Below are 15,113 nucleotides of genomic sequence, written 5' to 3'. Positions count from 1 at the left end.
GCATGAAGTTAAAAAAAAATGGCGATAAACAAATAGGAAATGGGTAGAACAAGTGAATGTCCAAACCGACTTCCCATCACCCCCATCATTGCCATCAATCTGAGTTAACAAGCGGCATCGGGTTACTATGAGCGATTGTATGGTCGGCATCATTCAGAGTATGACCAATGGTAAGCTACCATCATCAGAATGAACAAGAGGCATTGTGGACATTACGACACTTGTATGTACGTACGGAGAAAGTTATTTTTGACTGGTATTGAATATGCAAATGGACAGCCATATACTTGCAGTATTATCCAGTCTGAGATGGATATCCATATCACCGCTTACAGCAGAAACAGAAGGAAACTACCATGTCGGCGTGACGAATTGGGCGTTAAGACTCAACAGGATATACCACTTTACAAAGGCATCAAACACGAAATATTCAGGACTTTTTTGACATATATTTTGCGATTATCACCCTCAACGAGTTCACAGAGTCGTGGTGATGCGCTATGTTTTAAAGGCTTTCTTGATTTGTAAAGTCGAAAATATGCTTAGATACGCTTTAGCAATCGTCACCAGCCCAGTTATTCACCTATCAAATTCCCCGATTGGAGCTGCTTATGGCGGAACACAATTTAAATTTTTGGAAATTCATGTGGGATAGTAAGCAACGATACAAAACTGATTTTTAGAACGTATTTAATCAAACTTTCAAGTTCAAAAAACAAGGCGCGTTAAAGGGCAATGGGATGATTTGTGGCACTATTGTAGACAGCGCTCGATCTTCTACTTGAATGTAAGTATATCGATAATTGTGGAAATTCGTGGTCATACCTCCCGGTGATTCGATTAGGCAGCCACAGAGATGGCACAGCGGAGGTCCCAGGTCGTCACGCCATAGTATTTTCCTTCTGTTTTAACCACAACACCGGTCTCTTTGGATTTGCTGTAAACGGTGATGGGGATATCCAGATGAGATTGTGTAACAGACATGAAAGCTTGAGAATCGGAGTCTAGATGGGTATCCATGGGGATATCGACCGTGTAAGCCTTGGACGTCGTCGTCGTAGAACACCAGGTAAAGTTAGATGTACTCGAAGTGTCCAAGGAAATCTTCCCATCCTCGACTACAGGTGTTGCCGCAACTATTGCAGCCCCCAACGGGATGGGGAACCCTTGCGCAAACTGGAATGTAGAGGTCTCCTGGGTGCTTGCGCTGATGGTGACATCCTTGCCCCTTGCTAACCACTGTGTGGCGATCATGATGGGTGTCGAATTCAATATCTTGCCTTGGTCAACGTGATATTCGACGCGTTCAATGTCCGTATCCTCGAATACGAAAGAGAAATACTGGTAATCATGTATGTCGCCATCACTGGGCTCATTGCACACTTGTGGGTCCGCGGTTGTTCGCGAGACCCAGACAGTGGAGGTACTGGGGCAAACCATGCGGAAGGAGGACGATAACTTGCCAGTTCCGGCCTCAAATGAGTAGTAGTTATCGTAGTAGCGACCATTGCCATCGGTATGTCCAATACGTGGTTCTTGCTTGACCCTCGAAAAGAGTACTTTGCCAGTCACCTTGCCTCTTATAGCGTATAGGCCAGCATGATGGTCAGTACCATAGAGAAGCTCGAACAACTGGTCTTTGAACTCGGGCGAAGAGTACCAGTGCCATACTTCGGGTTCTTGTGTAGTCCTAGAGTGGAGGGCACGCGTGCTCTGGTACCCAACAAGTCGAAAATAAAATCCTGGAGGAGGAATAAACAGGTCTGGCATTGTAACGGCAATTGTCCTTCGTGAAGCAGATCCGATTTTAGTGAATATCATGCAGACTGTTAAGAGATAAATTACTCACAAGGTGATTGCAGATTAAAAAAACTTGGATACAAAGTAGATCCCGGCACTTGAGTTTCTGCATGTGAATTAGAAACAGGTATGGTTTTAAGCACTGAGAGAAACCTACAGAGCTACGCAACAGCTGAATCACAGAAACTGATGAAAGAGTTCTGAGTGGTTGTCTTGCTTTTATACACCTTTTGGGAACATATATTCGAGGTAAAATTGAATACTTAAGAAGCTTCAACTTTGACTGATATTTGGGCTTTGCTCACGTTTGACGAGAATTTCTGTGTTCCCGGTGCTCCCAACGCCATCGTCGAGTTAATTGAATCAGCAATATCTGTCCCACAGTCAGTCTTGTAGGTGTTGGATTATTTTTGAGAATGCAACCGTGTTGGATTTGTCTGTGTTGGACGAGGATCTTTGTCCTACCGGTACTCCTAACGCGTTGTTAATTGGGCTCAACGATGCGTTTGGAACACCGGAAGCACAGAAAATCTGGTCAAACAAAGACAAATCCAACAACGTTGCATTCTCAAAAATAAAACAACACTTAGAGAAGCCTACGACCGTGGGACTAAGATGTTAACTCAATTAATTTGACAACGTGTTGGGAGCACCGGAAGCACAGATACCTGCGTCAAACACGACCAAAGCAATTTGAATCTCGCTTCACTAGGAAGGAAGCACTGTCAACGACACGTTCGATGAGTTGATGATCGGTCAGTGGGCATGTTGTCTGCATGGTATCTGCATGACAGAATCCAAGTTTTATCTTTTTCAATTTTTCTAGCTCAGATCTTTGATATAAAAGAGAAATGGAAACTCAACGTAAAGATAATACTTTGGTCATGCAAATATCTGTGCTTCCGGTGCTCCCAACACGTCGTCGAGTTAATTGAGTTAACATCTTAGTCCCACAGTCGTATTTTCTAGGCGGTGTTTTATTTTTAAGAAAGCAACAGTACTGGATTTGTCTATGTTTGACCAGGATTTCTATACTTCCGGTGTTCCATCGGCAAAAGTGACCAAGTCCCCAAATGCCTTGGCAAGGCATTTGGAGGCGTCCAAATGCCCCAAGGCCCAAATGGCCTTTTAGATTGACTAACGAGAGACTCGGAATTTTGAAAGGCTATAAATTATTTACAAAAACCAATGTTTTAGCTAGATTTAAATTTAATCAAATCATTTCGGTAAAATTTGGGAGACCCAAAAACATTTGGATAACATTCAAGTTGCCTTTGAGAGCCCCAAAAACATTTAGAGTTCACCCAATGTTGACACAATGATATATTTGTATATTTCTACTTCTATTAGCCACTTTAGGTATTCACACAGTAGAATGTAGTAGTTCAATGAAAAATATTATTGGAAAAGATCCAGAACAACAAAGGCTACATAGAAATGACGAAGAGAAAATGGATTCAAGTTACAACCTGGGCGGCGTTACGAAGTCACGTGATCGAATTGATGTGTCAACAGTCCAACGAGATCTACTTTGTGATGAGTCACGGTCAAGCAGATCTAAAATATACGCGCATATACGTACCAATAAGGTGACCAGAATGTGTATCTGGCTATATGATACACTTGAGAGAAAGGAATAATCAAGGCAGAGAAAGAACATGCCATGAAAAGGTATAAAACAGTCAGTTAGGGTTGTGTGATGAAAATGAGAGCATGTCTTTCACCTTTTCAGCTCTATCAACAGTTTTGAAATGCAGAGAAAGAGGCATAGCAGTATTGATTGAAACCAGAGAGCGCTGTCGTCAGAGTGGTGGACATGAGAGGGTAGAAAGAAAGCGACTTGGGCGTGTCTCAGATTCTTATGCTCAAAACGGATGTTCAGTCTCCGATTTAATTTGTCATCGGAGACGGGCCTCTCTAATTTATATTTCTTGAAGTTAAATTTCCCACGTACATGTAATTCTTATGACAATGGTGTCATATTGGAAACAACCTGCCAGTGTCATAGGTATTACGTGTGGTCAGTAAAATTTCTCGTACCTAAATCATTTTGAACATATTTGAAGCCCTTTAATCATCTGTGTCAGCAAAAAGTTAAACTCAATGTTTTATTCTTTGTTTTTATTTTTAATCAATTGTTCTCTGCAAGTTTTATGGCAAACAAATCATTAAGAGATAGATGTAAATACATGGAATATTTTGTACTGAACTTTGAGGTGTATAAATGTTTGTGGAGCATTCAAATGCTCTCCAAATGTTTTGTGCACCTCCAAATTTCAGTGAAATGTTTTTGTGTGACTTAACATGTCACGCAAAACATTGACCTGCTTAAAAAGGCACAAAAGGCATTTGGGGGTCTGGTCACTTTTGCCGATGTCCTAACACATTTTTGAGCCCAATCGACAATGCATTGGGAGTTTGAACGCTGCTGGTCTGTCCGAATACAGCAGTGGCACTCAAACCGGCAAGGTAAAAGAACCAATTAAGAAACAATATGTTTCTTGATCAACGACAACAACACCGGCGCCATAGCCCAGTTTCTTATATAAATGATGATCCATCAGTCTATATGTTTCGCTGGCGCCATGGCCATCAATGTTGGAAATTGGATCATCGTTCCTCGACCCGAGGAGCCGTTGGTTCGATTCCAGCTACCGACAACGATGTTCCAATAACGAATTCTTTTGCTAATCTCAAACAATTATTGATCCTATAAACAGGCTTGTTCGCATCAAATACCTGTCAAATACCGTATTGCTATTCAATTTTGTTAATTAAAAAGGTGAATGCGTAACCCCGTACGGCAATATAACCTTCATTTATTGGAAAACAAGCCTGAAGAAGTAAAATCAGGCGGTAGGAATGAACGATAGTCACTACTAAGAAGCCCGTCTATCTTTTTAAACGCTTCAAGAAGACGGATACATGGATGCTACAGTACCGCCTATTGGAGTGATGAAAATATCTATAAAGTTTGCAGCACCCCCTCCAGACGTTACACCCACGCCAGAGTAAGGGAAGGTCCTCTTCCAGTTTCCGGTGTTACTTTTCGTCCATTCAGACGTATCCAACAGGCCTCTCTCAAAAATGGCTTCTAAATCGCTGTCGGTGATTGTATCAAAAAATAAGCCTTTTGAGTTGTCTTGACGTGCACCGCCTTTGAAATGGAAGTCTCGTATATCTTCGATGGCTATCGGATCCAATTCGACATTGTCGACGTAGCCGGGAGGTAAGTTGGCGTTTTCATACGGACGAGCTGTACCAATCACAGCGGTTTGTTCACAGGAAAGCAGGACACCTTCCGCGACGCATGATCCACTGCCGCTCAGAAATTCGGAGTCAGGAGGCGCCTCAACAGTGGCCTCGTAGGCTACGCTCCACTCCCCCGCACATTCACCTCCCTGTTCCGCCTGTTGGCATATGTAATCGGTCGTCAAAACCGGGAGATCAGCACACCCGGCACAGGATCCGCTGCCTATAACGTGCTGTGTTCCCGAAGGATCGATGGCAAAGATGGACATGGACATTTCGAGCATGGGGCTGCTGCACTCAATGTTCCCGGTACCCGTCCATGCGAGTGACTGCATTTGGTTTGGGAAGGTCGACCTCCAGGAAATTTCGGCGTCTGCTTCGGTGACGGTTACACTACATTCAAATGGCTCTTCGTCGCTAGCAGTATTGCTATGGACACCACCAGATTGGGGTTGGCTGGATCCCGAGCTCTTGGTGACAATAGGGTTCCCATTGCCAAATGAATTATCCCTGCGGACATTAATGGGTATTGCTCGGCGAATTGTAGGTGGTGTGGCATAAGTAGATACGACGGATGCGAAAGTGAGGAGTGCAATCCAGGTTGGGCTGATCATCTTGTGGTATCAGTTGGTAAGGTGGAAAATGACTCAATGATAACCTGGAGCTTGGACATTACTTCTATGCCTTTTATACAAATTAAATTCCACTGAGCTCGGAAAGTATCAAGATTCGCAAGTTCACAAGTTGGACCATGACTAGGCTGTCGGACCCGCATTAAGATTGAGAAAATTTTGGCGGTCATGCTGTTGATAAACATCCAATTCTAATTGCTCAATGCATTGGTGGAATGACCGCTTATGCATATGGTCGTGTCACCATATTAATGAGAAGTGCTGTATTGTGGTTTCAAAATGACAATCAGATAGAGTAAGTTTCTCTCCAGATGTATAGACGATGATTACTATCACGGAGGGCATCATACAAATTTGTGGAGCTTGTATTTCATGATGTATTGATTAAACTGTCAAGCTTTCGGCGCTAAAGATGTGAAATAACTCCGATTTCAATTTTGATCGTGGCCACACACTGGGGACTTCAATCGTATCCTCTCTTAAATTGATAAAATGAGAGACAAGAGTAGGCAAGGTGCCATTTTCTTCTTCGAGGTCTAGCATGTTGCAATTTATCCAATGGCTTGATGGCTTGACGCGCAAACAGTCCCATCAGTATGAAAACGGAAGAAATAATGGGAATGAATGTCATTTTGCCAGTTCGTTTCAATTTGACTTATGGTCAATGTAACGGCTCAATTTTATATACATATTTTTATAGACACAACAAGTGATATAGATGAATTTATTTTCCATTTAACACTGCGCATTCAGCACTGGTATCAATCTCCTCCAGTGGTCGGTCATGTGAATTATTTCGATACGATATACTCTATCTATCTCGGCCCGGCTACTTCTTGTGAAGACCTTTGACGGGTGAAAGGCGAAGGAAGACAATTGAAGAAACAGAATACAACGGGAGCTTCTAGGCTGGGAAGTATTTGTTTTTCGACCAATGTATTCTTTGACTGTATTTGACTGAATTAAGTTGTCACTGACTTCAGAAACGAACGGGAAGCCAATTGAAGCTATTGAACGCCGTGAAGCTGGTAGTTACTGGCATATATAGCGCTTGAAGCTATGAGAGATAGTGAGACACATCATTTGTTGCTATTTCTGAGTGACAATCTATTCACCTAGCGTAGACGTTTGGGTGCTTCCCGCCTGCCATCCGATAAACCCGAGGCCAACTCAATGCTTACATGATGTACAATATGTGACCCATGAAAAACATGTCTCTGTTAGTATATCGGTTAGTACACGCGCCTGTCATTCATTTCTGCAATGATCGCGCGAAAGCTGGGTTCGACTCCCAGACAGAGAGGTAACTTTTTCTTCTTTACCTTGAATTGAACACGACATGGCATGCATTAGTTATGGTGACTCCATTAGAAACTTTTTTTGTATGTTTCCGTGACTCATTTGCTACGTATATGAACTTTGGCAAATTCCGTCATGACTGGGCGCTGTTTGATTGATTGTTACCGGTTCGTAGCAATGGCCTTTTAGGCAAGCCGCAAGCGACGTGGTAGCGGATTCATCATGTCCTGTGGTGACTAATGTAAATCTCGTTCGTTTGCTGTAGCTACGAATTGTCAATAGGCATTGTGCCTCTTATGTGGAACCGATATTCTTCTCAGGCACTGGGAATGTTATTTTAGACGCCAGGGAGTAACTATACATAGAACAACGTAAGATCAAACCAACTCCATTGATGTTGTAATTGATCGGCTTGTAATGACCGACACTGTAAGTGGCAGAGCGGCCTGAAACCAAATTTGTTTGACAAAAAGCGGCTGATACGAAAAGTCAAACTGCGCAACGTCATGGGTATCCCAACTCTCTTCTGTACACAGAAGACACGCGTTTTTTCTTCCAAAGCACCTTATTTCATTCCTCTAACCTGATATCTAGTATCCACTTGAAAGTGGCTCAGATATCATAGGCTAGACGCTTATGATGTCCTCAAGGCGATATCATTCCTTGATTGTCCTGTCTCTGATTGTACGAAACAGTTTTTTATGCACCTGTCTTATTCAACCTTATCCAATACAGTTTGGCATCTACCTCATCTTCATTGCTACAGGTGACAGCAACGGAAACTCAACTCTGCTTGCCCTTATAGGCTCCAACTCACTATCCAGAAATGCAGTCCCACCGTACAGAGTTCCTATTCCCGACGAATACTACCTACCCAAGAATGAAAACACATCCCCTACTCGAAAGGCCAATGCAGCGATTCTGATGCTAGGTGAGTGCTTGAGTGATATAACAAGCTGACTAGATCCTCAATGGGAGATAGCACGAAACAGTGACTTGAATGGGGTGGTGACTAGCGTGAAACAGATGGAGGATCGCTTCAACAAAAAGTTTCAATATCCCTACATTTTTTTGAACGAACAACCGTTTGAAGAAGCCTTCATTACGTGAGTAAGAATCCTCGGCTGCTACCGTCTTTTCTATCGAGATTCGACCCAAACACTCAATGAACTTATACAGGCGGGTTACGGAGCTCACCGATGCGGAAGTAAAATTTGGCATCATCCCAAAGGAACACTGGGTACAACCGGAGTACATAGACGAGGCGAGGGCAGCGGCTTCTCGAGGCAGAATGGTCCAGAGTAACATCATTTACGGAGGTATGTCTGCCACGTTTGATTTGTCCACCTTACATCGACTGCTACTTTATGTTTAGGAAGTGTTTCGTAAGCGTTAAATACACCCCATGCCTGAAGGTCCTGTGTAACGAATCTTTGGTAGATATCGGAATATGTGCCGCTTCAACTCAGGTGTATGTCTTCCTTCCATCCTTGTCCGTTCAGATATATGTGGGTAACATCCTAATACTCGTTTTCAAGTTCTTCTATCAGCATGAACTAGTCCAACCTTTACAATATTACTGGAGGGTGGAGTACGTGTTAATCGTCAATTTTGCTTTCAGTCAGACGTAAAGAAATTCATACTTTAAGATAGACCGGATGTCAAATTCTTTTGCGATCTCGACTACGATCCTTTCTTACTCATGGAGGACCAAGATAAACTATATGGTATGTAATATATTTGTCACCCATCCTCCATATACCCATACGCAATGCCCTAAAAATCAGGCTTCAATGTCGCACTATACGAGTTCCAAGCCACCATACCGACTCTGTGGGATGCAGTCAAAGGTATACCGCGGCTAGTCCAACGCATTCGTATTCCTTCCTTATTGAAAGACAGTCACTGTCAATGGATCTAGAATTCACGACGAACAATCCCGAATACGTTGCCCCGGATAATGCTATGGACTTTCTCTCAGATAACGGAGGGACATCATACAATCTCTGCCATTGTATGTTAACATTATCCGTGGAAAGCCCGTCGCTGAACTGTGTTTTTGCTCGTCAGTTTGGAGTAACTTTGAAATCGCTAATCTCGATCTTTGGAGGAGTGAAGCATACACAAAATTCTTTGAATTTTTGGATCGAAAGGGTGGATTTTACTACGAGGTATGGCAAGAAAGTCACACACCACTCGAACTTCATATTAACTTCTTTTATTTTCACAGCGATGGGGTGATGCACCGGTTCACAGCATGGCAGCATCTCTTTTCCTTAATAAATCACAATTGGTATGATCATTGTTCTGCTTAATTGTTCAGCTTCGAACTCATTTATATTGTTGATAGCATTTCTTTGACGACATCGGATACCGACACGAGCCATTTGAGCACTGTCCCGGAGGAGAGTCTCATAAAAAAGGGAAATGCGCATGCGACAGCGCAGATAATTTCGGTATGTATATTGCCGCATTTCTAACGCTGTATAGAATCAAACCCTATTGATGTGATCATCTATCAGACTACCAGCCATACTCATGCTATACCAGATACGAGAAGCTGTTCCCTAATGTAACATATTCTTAAATATTGTACAAAGAGCTATGTGCCAATCTATGGTCATTTTAACAGCAATACAAACGAGTGACTATGTAAAGCATACAGTGCATACTAACGACGGAAGGAATATGCCATGAGAATGATAGGTTACGACGGAGGATAGACTCAAACTCCGCTGTGCGATTGGGTGGAGGACACCATACGAGAGCGTGGGTTACTGGGGAGACCAACAAGGCGGCTCCCGACGGAGCGTGTATCGCTGGCCACTGACGACCTGGGATCTTCGGGGAACCCTACACTGCGAGTTGTAAAAGAGAATTTACTGGCCACAGACTCACGCGGTTTGGGTTCGCGGCGGAGGCTGCTGTTTGTGAAAGAGAACGAACTGCTGGTGGACTGTCTGGGGTTCGAAGGGAGTCCGTATTTACGCGTGCTGCTGGTGGCAGAATACGCGCTACCTGAGGACTGTCGATTGTTTGCCGACTCGCAAGGGATGCCTCCCTTTCGAACGCCAATCGGCAACTCCTGATTAACCATAGTCTGACGGGGAGTCACGAACGAATAGGCCGATGCGGTGTCCATTGGTGATGCCAAAGCGAGCAATCCGGGAGTGGCGATTTCCTTCGTTTGTGCCTCTGAGCTTGAACCGACAATGTCCCCGGGAGTTAAAGGAACCGGTTGTGAGACAGAAGCATGAGGGGGCACGGAAGGAGCCTGGGGGATGGTGGGCGTCAAGGGTTCTGGCATCATGCTCTTCACGCTGGGACTGGGAGGACGCATTGAAAACTCCCTGAGGACCTTTGAGAATACTGACATCCTTGTGACAGGGACGATGGGTACATCGACAGAAGGCACATTGAGGGTCGGTACTGGGGGACGACTGACGGTATTCGAAAATTTCGTTGTCGCGTCTGGGCTCGAAGCGTACAATGGGACGGGGAATTTTCCATATTGCTGATCGTCGAGCGGTAGAGGAACAGTGGGTAGCTCTGTTGTCTGATAAGGAGGCCCGAATTTTTCGAGATCGTGGAATTTATCTTTGGCTGTGAAATAAACCGGGTCGAACCTCTGGTCAGGACGATTCTCAGTGTCTCTGACTAGATGAACACAATGATTAACGATGTTAAAAAAGTTGGACAAATACACAACTCACGATGCTCAGCAAGACCTCCTCCAAACTTAAGTCTACAGAAGACTCCCAGAACCGTAGTCCCAACAACAAGAATAAACGCAGTGATGGTCATCGAGGCGAAGAATGGCCAGCTTGAAACCAAGAAACGGTACACTAAAAGAATTATACGAATTAGCAGTTCTTTATCGATTAAATGATAGGTAAGACCCACGGTGGCTACAGAACATTGCAATAGAGACTCCCAGTAATATTGCTGATAATAAACAGAACATCGAGAATTTCGCTCGACTTTCGCGTCGAACGCAGACCCATCCCTTAACGTGGCATTTAGTTTGAATTATGCAATAAGCTGAGATCCATGACTCACAAGAATAACCCAGGGAATCTGAATCTAAGCCATCGACGAGGAAAACATTGGTCAATTGGCTTAATATTTTAATGAGAGAAGTCAAGACCTACCAGCGACGTAACAATGAAGGCTGAAAGGTATAACTTCGCGTGTTTTGCTAATCCAGCCAAAGGAGCATGGCTGACTTTATCGATCCATATAGCAGCCGATGCCACTGAAATGAAGCCTGATAGCTGTAAGCAGACAGAGAAAACCAGCACAAGCTATCAATAAGGAGCTTTAGTTTAAAAACGTAAAAAGCAGAACAAAATAGGTACCTTGTAAACAAAAAGAACATCTGAAGAGGCGCCAGCGCGCTTAAATGTTTGCCTCGCATAAACCTACAACTTTAAATTAGCTAGCATCCCAAACAGTGTACAGGTACACGAACATTGAAGAGTTTCAACGAGAGGAGTAACACAATTACCAGTGAAACAGCTTGCAGAGCCAAAAGAGCGATCTAATCCAAGAGATTCTGAGTACGCCGGCATCCCGTTGAATCATGATGCAGTACGTACTCCATCTTCAATCCTATTTTCCCACCAATCGCCCATGATGTCGCGACCACTGCATGCTTCAGGAACCATGTGGTTTCGATAACGATCCATAAGTCCATGAGTCGAATAAACGCGATAACCGGCCCATGCTGTCCCTAAAATATGCCCGAAGCAACCTGCTCCAAGATGAGGAATGGACTCGTTCAAAACCTAGCGGAAACGTTAGTCGATAAAACCGAGAAAATGAGTGTAATGTGCATACAGTAACGACTGATAGTCCAAAAAGCCAAAATTGGAACACGAATATGACGATATCCTCACGCTGAGTATCGCGAATACTAAGAAGGGACGTTAGGATGATAAGTGTCGGTAAAAAGGCGAAAATAACTTACACCTCTTTTAACCATGTCAAGGAAATGATGCAATCCTCCTCTAAAAACTCAGGGGAGTTGTTATGCGACCCAACAGGCGAGGCAGTCCCAGCAGGGACGGATGGCGTAACAACAGAAGGGAACGGCTGCTGCGAGGAAGAGGTGACAGACGCAGAGGTGACAACAGGAATGTTGGGGGCATCAGGGAACGTTGTAGTACCTTCAACGACAACGGATGTCTCTACGATCGACGAAGTAGGAACAATCGATGTTGACGGCGAAGTTGATATTTGACTGGAAGAAAATATGAACGAGGTCGTCGATGAAGCCGGGGGAAAGACTATAGACGATAAAGAAGTTAAGGAACTGGAACTTGAAGTTGTCACAACAGTGAGGGTAGGGGTGACGACTGGAACGACAACCGAACTGCTACTGGAAGGCGTCTCGAGTACCGGCGGAACGCTGGTGGTCAAAATTTCGCTTGTTGAAGTTCTGACCTCGGTGGAAGGGTCCGGGATAGGGGGTGACGTGGTTATAACTTCTACAAAGGTCGTAGAGCTGTCAATGGTCACGACAGAGCTACTGAGAGTCTCCGTAGAGATGGTAACCTCAAAACTACTGGTAGTCTGTGCGGAGCTTGTAACAGCAGAGCTGGTAGTAGTTGGCGTAGCTTCGAACTCGTCGTCAGAATCATCCGAAGAGAATTCAGAATCAGAATCAGAGTCGTCAAAGTCGTCGGAATCATCTGAATCGGACTCGAAAAGGTCATTACGAACGTTCTAAATAATATCAAGTCATTAAGGTTAAAAAATTGGTTGATCTTTGGGATTGAAAAATGCTCACCAAATCGTCGTGTGTATCTTTGAAGTTGATTATGTCGTTACAAACAGTGCCGCTTTGATGAGGAAGACCAGAACACAACTGCACTGTATCCCCTTTCAACACCGCAATACCAACATCACGATTATAATCATCGAGGACGGATGAAACATTAACAACTCCTTCGGAATCATGAACTAGACTGACGACTTGTAAAGCACTGAGGACGATGCAGGCGAGAAGCGTGCTGAGGAAGTACAGTGAGGTATATCGAGTTAATGTGATCTTCTCATACTGCGTGAAAAATTAGGATTGTCTAGAATGACATCGAGCAAAATGGCTACGCACCAAAAGCTTGATCCTCGCCACCGAAAGAGTGTACTTCAGGTACTGCCGCGTTTCTTCTCGGGATATCATATGTTTGGCGGTGTTCTGGAAACGGAGGACCGGCCTAGAGTAAATTTAAATTGGGTAGAGAAGAGGCTACTAGGAAGAAAGAAAAAAGCGAAAATCTAATGAGTGAAGTAGCTCCAGAGACTCAACCCGGGCCAGCAAAGAAATGAAAGGATGAAAAGGGAGAAAAGAGAAGGGCTAACTGAGTTGCCTTATTCAACTCCGCGAATTGAGTAGGACGCCATTTAAGTCACTCACGCGACCAAAATCCGCGACCATAATTGGTGGGTGTCTGAAGACAAATTCCTAGTTACTATCAGATCTGCGATGGAAACAAAAAACAAATACCAACGAGAAAAGCGGAAGCAGTCTGGTGAATTTGGGGTACTAGCGTCAGGGATGTGCATGAACTGGTTCAGCTTTGTTCCCCGACGACAAGTTGCACGCGTGGAGTTGGTCGGGATCGTAATTTGGAGTCGACACATTGCAAGCATACAGCACTAATATCTGTTAATATAGACAGGGCGACAGAAGACCCATGCATGTAAACCTGATTGGCTGCTGCTTTTTACTTGACCAATCAACGACGGTAAAGATAACCTGGCAACAATTTTGCAAGGACGAAAAGGGGTTATAATTGAGCTATCCACAGAACTGGAACGCATCAAACCAGATCAAACCTCATCAATTGGGTTGGTTAGCCAAGCTGGCCAAGGGCCTTGATCGTAAGCCAAGCGAAAACTTCCTCAAGGACAGAAAATCCATTGACGTTACCTGTTAGAACGGGAAGCTACGGGAGGAAAAATGATTGCAACGGACCCTCATGGGCATACATGATGGGTTACTGGCTAAACTTCGTCATTGCCTATCTTTTTTGGGGGCGAGATCCAAATCCAGGAAATATCATTAGATGGCGCTATCGAGACTATCGAGACTTGCAACGAATGCCCAAGGCACCTTCAGCGATTTCACTTTGGGTATTTATGCGTGAACCAGAAAAACATGACGGCGAGGCGAGAGAACTTTATCGTATTGAAAGTGGCGTATGAAACGTGGCGACGCTACCGTCCATGACCAATCTGAGGCTAATCTGAACTCTAGAATCTGTTGAGATTGGGCCTTATGGTATATAGGCAACAAATTTAATGTAGTAGATTAGCATTGACAACTACTATTGAGCTATGACATACAATAAACTAGCAAAGCCATTAGCAAGCATCGAATCAGAGATTCTCAAAGGCGCACCGATGCGAAGCTTGAGTCAGTATTTCAACCCAACTGCCATTATCTTTCATCCATATCCCCCTTTCATTTAGATCCCCAAGAAAACGTTGAAGCCGCGTGAACAGGTAGAATTTTTATCAATAGTCGCAGGGAGATATTAGAGCTGAGACAAGGGAAACAGCAGCCAGTAGTCGTAGACCAACCATGGGTTACGTAAACAGAACCCGTTTCAGCAAAGGGCTGGCATTGGCCCCTTTGCATCAGCCAAACTGGATACTTTTTTGTGATCAAAGTACATCGCTCGGGAGTCACTAGAAAAGAAAAGAGACACACGGATGAGTGTTTTCACCTTTCTATTACGATTTATTTACCGGGTACCAGGTATAGGGGTTTGTAAAATGTGTAGTACCGCGCGAGTCATAAAAATGAATCCTGGTTTGACCCAACTTTGACCGTGAATCGGACGTTGAGGACCCAGGTTGAGATGCTCATTGGATGCGTATTCACGTTTAACCCTTGTACAAAGATCCTTGACTATATCATTGTCTAACACGGTAATAGATGACGCACAAATCACAAGGCAGGCCATCTGTGAGTTCATCAGCAACTGAATTTCCTTTGCGCACACATCTCATCCAGTTTTTCAAGTTAAAGCCTCACCATTCACGTTTACCCGTTGTGTAAAGCAATACCGCTGGTAGAAACTCTTCTGTACTCGCTTTAAGTTCAAGGGCCAAGAAATGTTC

The 15,113-nt window shown here is 43.9% G+C and overlaps 4 protein-coding genes and 1 non-coding gene across 5 annotated transcripts; 2 read left to right on the top strand and 3 right to left on the bottom strand.

The window, feature by feature from the left end:
- Nucleotides 1–840: 840 nt before the first annotated feature.
- On the bottom strand, nt 841–1,821 carry JR316_0010250 (uncharacterized protein; the record flags this gene model as incomplete). The annotated part of the gene is made up of 1 exon (XM_047895921.1): nt 841–1,821. One exon carries the CDS (start codon nt 1,819–1,821, stop codon nt 841–843), a length of 981 nt encoding a protein of 326 aa, XP_047745640.1.
- Nucleotides 1,822–4,709: 2,888 nt separating this feature from the next.
- Nucleotides 4,710–5,666, bottom strand: JR316_0010249 (uncharacterized protein; the record flags this gene model as incomplete). Its single annotated transcript, XM_047895920.1, has 1 exon — nt 4,710–5,666. The coding sequence occupies one exon, from the start codon at nt 5,664–5,666 to the stop codon at nt 4,710–4,712; it is 957 nt and encodes a 318-aa protein (XP_047745639.1).
- A 1,232-nt stretch (nt 5,667–6,898) lies between these two features.
- JR316_0010248 lies at nt 6,899–6,987 on the top strand. The gene has a single exon. It is a non-coding gene; the product is annotated as a tRNA-Asp (tRNA).
- A 635-nt stretch (nt 6,988–7,622) lies between these two features.
- Nucleotides 7,623–9,570, top strand: JR316_0010247 (Glycolipid 2-alpha-mannosyltransferase 1; the record flags this gene model as incomplete). Its single annotated transcript, XM_047895919.1, has 11 exons — nt 7,623–7,667; nt 7,719–7,914; nt 7,966–8,089; nt 8,163–8,302; nt 8,633–8,710; nt 8,771–8,833; nt 8,905–8,997; nt 9,054–9,154; nt 9,214–9,276; nt 9,334–9,439; nt 9,506–9,570. The coding sequence occupies 11 exons, from the start codon at nt 7,623–7,625 to the stop codon at nt 9,568–9,570; spliced, it is 1,074 nt and encodes a 357-aa protein (XP_047745638.1).
- A 138-nt stretch (nt 9,571–9,708) lies between these two features.
- JR316_0010246 (uncharacterized protein) lies at nt 9,709–13,167 on the bottom strand (the record flags this gene model as incomplete). Its single annotated transcript, XM_047895918.1, has 13 exons — nt 9,709–9,836; nt 9,882–10,640; nt 10,697–10,828; nt 10,887–10,989; nt 11,043–11,066; nt 11,135–11,287; nt 11,342–11,404; nt 11,455–11,523; nt 11,582–11,770; nt 11,823–11,898; nt 11,953–12,710; nt 12,775–13,044; nt 13,099–13,167. The coding sequence occupies 13 exons, from the start codon at nt 13,165–13,167 to the stop codon at nt 9,709–9,711; spliced, it is 2,793 nt and encodes a 930-aa protein (XP_047745637.1).
- Between the last annotated feature and the right edge of the window lie 1,946 nt (nt 13,168–15,113).

Source organism: Psilocybe cubensis, chromosome 9 (genome assembly GCF_017499595.1).
Source record: "Psilocybe cubensis strain MGC-MH-2018 chromosome 9, whole genome shotgun sequence".
Taxonomy (NCBI): Eukaryota; Fungi; Basidiomycota; class Agaricomycetes; order Agaricales; family Agrocybaceae; genus Psilocybe; species Psilocybe cubensis.
The sequence above is the reverse complement of the archived record's forward strand: the minus strand, read 5'-3'. Positions and strand labels throughout refer to the sequence as shown.